This window comes from Rhinopithecus roxellana, chromosome 19 (assembly GCF_007565055.1).
Source record: "Rhinopithecus roxellana isolate Shanxi Qingling chromosome 19, ASM756505v1, whole genome shotgun sequence".
NCBI lineage: Eukaryota > Metazoa > Chordata > Mammalia > Primates > Cercopithecidae > Rhinopithecus > Rhinopithecus roxellana.
The window spans coordinates 16,725,494-16,732,759 of record NC_044567.1 but is presented as its reverse complement, the minus strand read 5'-3'; the positions used below and the strand labels follow the sequence as shown (position 1 = coordinate 16,732,759).

General features: G+C 49.3%; 1 protein-coding gene across 1 annotated transcript; it reads right to left on the bottom strand.

The window, feature by feature from the left end:
• Nucleotides 1-3,299: 3,299 nt before the first annotated feature.
• EIF1 (eukaryotic translation initiation factor 1) lies at nt 3,300-6,088 on the bottom strand. Its single transcript, XM_010386594.2, has 4 exons — nt 5,869-6,088; nt 5,000-5,163; nt 4,748-4,849; nt 3,300-4,161 (listed from the first exon to the last, which is right to left on the bottom strand). The coding sequence occupies exons 1-4, from the start codon at nt 5,897-5,899 to the stop codon at nt 4,117-4,119; spliced, it is 342 nt and encodes a 113-aa protein (XP_010384896.1). The 5' UTR covers nt 5,900-6,088; the 3' UTR covers nt 3,300-4,116.
• Between the last annotated feature and the right edge of the window lie 1,178 nt (nt 6,089-7,266).

Here is a 7,266-nt window from a genome sequence, read left to right as displayed (position 1 = left end):
ACTCCTGAGCTCAGGCAATCCACCTGCCTTGGCCTCCCAAAGTGCTAGGATTACAGATGTGAGCCACTGCGCCTGGCCCATCATGCCTTCTTAATTATACTTTTCTTCATTCAGCCTGAGATAGGTTACATTAGTTGGATAATGGTGCTCACCAACTTCCTTAGTTCTACGTTCACAGATATTTGTTTCACTTGGCTCCACAGAGCTGATTTAATAGATGTTGATGGTTTAACTTGGAATAATCCCATCCTAGAGAACTGGAGGTCCTTCAAAAGCATGAGATGGAACAGCCTAGCACAGAACCTGGCCATATTCACAACCTACAGCATAGAAGGAATTCTCTTCCCTTGCTCTTTCATCCTGTAGTATTTTGTGTGTCTGGCCTCCAGCATTGCTCTAGAAGTTCCTCCAAGAAAAGCCTTTCTGGCCGGGCGCGGTGGCTCAAGCCTGTAATCCCAGCACTTTGGGAGGCCGAGACGGGCGGATCACGAGGTCAGGAGATCGAGACCAACCTGGCTAACACGGTGAAACCCCGTCTCTACTAAAAATACAAAAAACTAGCCGGGCGAAGTGGCGGGCGCCTGTAGTCCCAGCTACTCGGGAGGCTGAGGCAGGAGAATGGCGTAAACCCGGGAGGCGGAGCTTGCAGTGAGCTGAGATCCGGCCACTGCACTCCAGCCCCGGCGACAGAGTGAGACTCTGCCTCAAAAAAAAAAAAAAAAAAAAAAGCCTTTCTACATTACAATCGAATCTTACTGATTTAAAAGTATCACCCAGCCAGGCACGGTGCTCATGCCTGTAATCCCAGCACTTTGGGAGGCCGAGGCAGGTGGATCACAAGGTCAGGAGATCGAGACCATCCTGGCCAACATGGTGAAACCCCGTCTCTACTAAAAATACAAAAATCAGTCGGGCGTGGTGGCGCGTGCCTGTAGTCCCAGCTACTCGGGAGGCTGAGGCAGGAGAATTGCTTGAACCCGGGAGGCAGAAATTGTAGTGAGCTGAGACCGCGCCATTGCACTCCAGCCTGGGCAACAGAGCAAGACTCCATCTCAAAAAAAAAAAAATAAAAAATTCACTCAAGTATTTTGAACAATGCCACTGTATTTGGAGTATTGGAGCCAAGTGCTAAATTATTTTGTGTTCATGAAACAGATCGGTTTCATAGGACCTTCAACACAACAAGCTCCTGATGCTGGGGTTAGAATCACTGCTATGGTTGGAATGTTCCCACCAAAACCCATGTTGAAATTTAATTGCCAATAGAACAGTTATTGGGAGGTGGGGTGCTTTTGCTTTTTGGAGATTCTGTCACCCAGGCTGGAGTACAGTGGCATGATCACAGCTCACTACAGCCTTGGTTTCCTGAACACCAGTGACTGTCCTTCCCCCGCCTCAGCCTCCTAAGTAGCTGGGACTACAGGTGTATGCCATTATGCCTGGCTAGTTTTTGTATTGTTTGTAGAGACAGAGTTGTGCCATGTTGCCCAGGTTGGTCTCAAGGATTCACCCGCCTCAGCCTCCTTAAGTGCTGGGATTACAGGTGTGAGCCACTTCGGCTGGCCGAGGTGGAGCTTTTAAAGGTATTAGGTCCTGGGCCTCTGCCCTCATGAATGAAGTGGGCTCGCAAGAGGAGTACAGGTTTGGCCCCCATTTGCTGTGCTGCCCAGCCCTTCCACCACGTTATGATGAAGCAAGAAGACCCTCACCAGATGCCAGTGCCATGCCTTTCGACTTCTGTGAGCCAAATAAATCTCTATCAATTCTTCAGTCTGTGGTATTCTAAAACAATCCCCTCCTAGTTTTAGGGCAGTTGCCACTGGCTCGGCCTCTCACCAGCCCTCCTCCACACCTGACCTGGTTCTATGCGCTTTCCCGACATGGGCTCTAACTTAATTCACTGCTTGTACCTTTATCTACAAAATGGGCTGGTAGTAAACTTAGGAGTCTTCTGTTACTCAACGACAGGGATGTGTTTTGAGAAATGCATCATTAGGCGATTTTGTGTTTTCTACGAACATCATCGTGTACTTATGCAAACCTGGATGGCACAGCCTACTACATGCCTAGGTTATATGACATAGCCTGTTACTCCTAGGCCACAAACCTGTACAGCAAGTACTGTACTGAAATTATAGGCCAGGGGTGTCCTCTCTTTTCATTTCCCTGGGCCACATTGGAAGAACTGTCTTGGGCCACAAATAAAATACAGCAACAATAGCTGATGAGCTTAAAAAAAAATAGTCGCCAAAATACACCTCATGTTTTAGCAAAATATATTAGTTTGTGTTGGGCCACATTCGAAGCCTTCCACACAAGCTTGCTGTAGGCCATTGTAACACAATGTTAATCTGTGTATTTGAACACACAAAAGGTACAGTAAAAATACAGTATTATAATCTTAACTGTAGCTCGACTGTGAGGCTCATTGTTGAATGAAGCATCCTTAGGCAGTGAGTGACTGCATCCAGACACGTTTGGTGGGAGAACTTTGCCTTTTTAACTAATGGACCCAGGAACAGAACTTGGGTCATTTAGTTGCCATTCATTGTCCTTCATGAGGGATGGCCTCCCAACACTTAACTTCAGCTCTCCAAATACTTCATTAAACCTTCTACTACTACAAACTCACTACCCAGAGTACACACATTGCTAGCGATTTGTGGATCTTAACCCACAGCATGACTGTACTTTTTATAGCCCTTGCATTTACTCTCCACTCTGCACCCCTAAACCAAGGCTGTTACTAACGAGGGGGCTCCAAGATTTCCAAGCAACCCATTCTCTAGGACACTGATTAACAAGACAGCATGACTCTGGCTAAATGCTTGCAAAAACAGTTGACCGGCTGGGTATGGTGGCTCATGCCTGTAACGCCAGCACTTTGGGAGGCCAAGGGAGGCAGATCACTTGAGGCCAGGTGTCTGAGTCCAGCCTGGCCAACATGGCTAAGCTGTCTCTACTAAAAATACAAAAATTAGCTGGGCGTGCTGCCTGTAGTCCCAGCTACTAGGGAGGCTGAGGCATGAGAATTCCTTGAACCTCAGAGGTGGAGGTTGTAGTGAGCTGAGTTTGTGCCACTGCACTCTAACCTGGGCAACAAGGGCAAACCTCCATCTCAAAAAACAAACGAACAAAAAAACAGTTGACCAGAGAGGGACAAGCTCATCAAGGTTTTTCTTGGCCAAGTTCAGGCCCCTGTTGGGAAGCTGTGTGTGTGGACGAATCCTCCACTGCCCATTTCTATGGTTCCTTTATATGCACAAGATCGACTATATGTAAATAATCTGCAAGTCAGGTATTTCTGAAAACAAGTTTTATTTAAATAAGGGTTTAAATACATTACACATAACATTAAAACTGAAGGGGGAAAAAAACCAAAAACCAGTTTGTTACTTCACATGGCATTGGGCAGCTGCTGCTATTAAGTTGCAAGCTCTACAGCTAGCTACATGACTGATGGATCAGTTTGAGATTTGTTCCCTTGTCAAAAGTTTAACTCTGGTAGAAGGTTGGCCTCACATTCTAATGTTTGGACATCCCTTAGCTAGGATATGTCTGGTCAAACAGACCTTTGTGGCAAGCCAGATGCCCCATCATCTCGCTAGCGATAAGAGGGCCTCTCTGAGCTGCCCACCTGGTCAGGTTGGAGACACCAGGGGATCCACCACCAAAAGCTCCCTTCCAGTAGTACAGCTGGTGCTGCTGCCTTACCCCATCCTCTCCTCTCAGATTCACCGAGGACTGTTCAGGTGGTAACATTCTGTTAGGGCAAGGAACTCTGCAGAGGGAGAGCCGAGGAGGTTCCGGCCATAGTTGTTTGTGATCTTAGGGCTCTGGGCTTGGCTCAAACATGCCGGTATTGCTTGGTTTCAGGCTTGACACTGCCAGGCGCCTACTGCTTGACCTCTGTTTAAATGAGGGACTTCAAGACTAGACAGCATGGCTCTTTTCAGTTTATTGCATGAAGGAGTTACACTAGTCCAAGTTAAAAGCGGACCCCAAATGGTTACATTATACAAGCTGTGAGGTTTTTAAACTTGTGACAAGGGACAGAAGGGAAATTCTACTCATTGCAAGGAAATCCTCACTTAAGCTTCAGTGAGCCACAAGCACTTAAAACCCATGAACCTTCAGCTGATCGTCCTTAGCCAGTCCAATCTGAAAAGACAAAAGAGCAAAGTTTTAAATGAGGGACAGGGAGAGTTAAAGCCTCCATTTCTAATGTCACCAACCCTGTCTTCCTGCTACTACACTGCCCAAGAGCCAGGGGTGCACAGTGGTTCAACGGACGGTCCTCAGTTAAGAGCTACCTTTTTTGAACACTCACTGCCTTCCAAGGTTCTGAATTAGTGTGAGAATGAGACTCATCAAGTATATGAAACCTCTTCAATTATATCAAGAGCCGATCATGTAACAGTATTTTAGTATTAATATTCAGGAAATTCATTTTTAAAAACTCATGTCCTTACAAATACAGGAACAACCCAGCATTTGGCTTATTTTACAATGCATCTATGTGCTATTCAAATTTGCACCTGTAAAGCAGATCCACAGAAACAGTTAACCAAAGGTACACAAGTCCCTTCTGCTTTTTCCTATAAAACAGAAGTCTGTGTACCTTAAAACCCAACTGAGGTTTCGCCCAGCCTTACAAAGCCAACTTTTAGGTCCCCAGCAGAAGCTAATACACAGGATCTGAGATCTGCCAGCAGAGGGGCACAAATCAAGAAGTGACTGAACTCACCTCTACGAGGAACTGGCATATGTTCTTGCGTTGGTCACCCTGTAGCTGAATTACTTCTCCATATTCTGGATGCTCAATTACAGTACCATTGCAGGCAAACTTCTGCAAGCACAAAGGAAACAAAACAAATTAGGCCTAGTAAGAGCATGAATGCATTTATCACCCCTTCTGCTAACAATAAATACAACGCAGCTAGCACCCCCTTGCACACAAATTCATTATGACTTTCCCGCAATCTCACTTAAGACCTACCTTCTTAAACGCCTTCACTAGTTTCTTTTTATCGTAATCATCAGCGATCCCTTGGACAGTAGTAAGGGTCTTCCTGCCGTTTCTCTGTTGAATTCTTATATGGATATAATCCTCAGTGCCAGCAGGAAGCAGGTCATCACCCTTACTTGCATCAGCAAAGGGGTCTGAAAATTAAGGTTAAGCTCGTTCAGAGAGGTCAAAGATCAGATACCACTGCCATCTCCCCGGCTCCCAGGTGTTTGGCGCGTGCAGAAAACAACACTGAAATCGTCAGGGCTTGGGCCAGGCCGTATGTGTCCTCTGCTGGCTCTCCCTGAGCACGTCAGTCCGAGACGTCCGGCTTCCCCAGGCTCGGGGAACGCCCGGGCCTCCCGCCCTCCCTGGGAAGCCGATCACGTGTCGGGGGAGTCCGAGCTGGCAGGCGGTGCCCCACCCGGCTGATGCAACCCGCCGGAGCCCGAGCTCCCGAGGCGGGGCTAAGCCTACTACCCCCATTGGTGCGCACGCCTGCCACTTAGGGCTGGCACCGCCTTTCCCTCCGACTCCGTGACGAGTGGTGACGTAACGGACGTGACGCAAGGGTGACGGGAGGGGCGGGTGTGGCCCGAGGCGGCCCGGGAGCCATTAGTAAATGCGCCACCGAGACGCCGAGCCCGCCCAAGGGTTGACCTCCCGCCTGCTCCTTCCGGTCGCGCTCAGGTTCCGACCCCGGGGCCCAAGCCTTGATCCCGCTGCCCTGCGACCCTGGACGAGTTTCCCCTGCTAAAGCTTACGAAGGCCCGGAGCGCTTGGCAGCTTCCTGGAACACGTCTCCGGGCCCGGAAGGCCCCACTGCCCCACCCGAGCCCGCGACCTTTCCCATAGCTTACCGAAAGAGTGGAGGTTCTGGATAGCGGACATACGATACGATTCCTTTTCCTCGGTGGAAACGGCCTGCGGAAGGCGGCGGCGGCGGCGGGAGAAGGCGGGCAGGGGGGACGGAACGTCGGGAAGCGAGGGGGCTCGAGGGGGAGGCTGCTGAGTCCTCGGCGGCGGCTCAGTGACTGGGGCAGAGGGGCGGTGCCTGTGTTCACTTATATAGCCGCGCCTGTGACGCCAGCGCGCTGCCCTCACGTCCGGACCCCACCCACGGCGTCGTGCCCCAAGCACCCAGGCGGCGCAGCTTCCAATTGGTTTGGGGGCGGGGACATAGGATGGCGCTTGCGCAGGAAGTCTGCGGCGGGGAGGGGGGCGTCCTCTTGACTCTAGGAGAGCTAGGAGGGGGAGGGAAAGCTTGGTCGGGCTCGGCGCCTGCGCAGTGCGGGTGGACGGTGTCAGCACGCCGAGAAAACTGGCCGAGGTTTCGAGCTCGCCTACGCACTGTGTCCTTTGGTACATTCCACCTTCCTGACCCTGTTGCATCCCTGCCTGCTCGAAAAGGGATGTTTCATAGGGTAGATGAACACTCCTTAGGATGTAGATGCTGAGCCTCCCAAACACGACAAATCCCCGTTTTGTCAAACCCACCTACCTACCCACCCTACTACCCACTGAGTCACAGCGGGATTTAGGGCGGCAGTTTGATTAATCAACATACAATAATATAATCAAAACGGTAACCGCAGAATTTAGATTGCCATTTAGATTTATTCTAAAGTGGGTTAATCTGATCTAAAATTTTCATTTAGATTAGATTAATCCATCCAAGGAAAAAGTGTGCCTAGCTCATTGGCATGAGTTCAAGGGATAGTAACTGGTTCTGGGTCCCCCCTGAGAATAATTCTGGCACCAGAGGGCGTCCTTCATGTCGCACAGCTTATGTGGAGTAGAGCCTTCCCAGAGTTTAGATGAAATATTTCCTTCAAAACAGTCAACCTTGCTTGCTCTCAGTTTATTTATTTCAACACTCTCAGTTGCAGGGATAAGTAGGGTGGTGAAAAGAGACCAGGGGTTTTAGACTCAAAGGCCTCTGGGACCAGGCAGGTAAGTAGGATCAAGGAGTGCAAACAGCCAAGTGTGATGTAATGGGGTGGAGTGGGGGCTGGAGTAAGAACTATGGGCTGCAGTAGCCGCTCACCTCCCGCCCATTGTGCTAGATCTTTTTCAAGAGTGCCAGGAAATCTAGGTGTTTACATAAAATCTCTTGATTTTTAAATATTGCCAATAAATTGATTTTTTTTTTTTGAGACAGAGTCTCACTTTGTCGCCAAGGCTGGAGTGCAGTGGCACTGTGTCGGCTCACTGCAACCTCCATCTCCTGGGTTCAAGCAATTCTCCTGCCTCAGCCT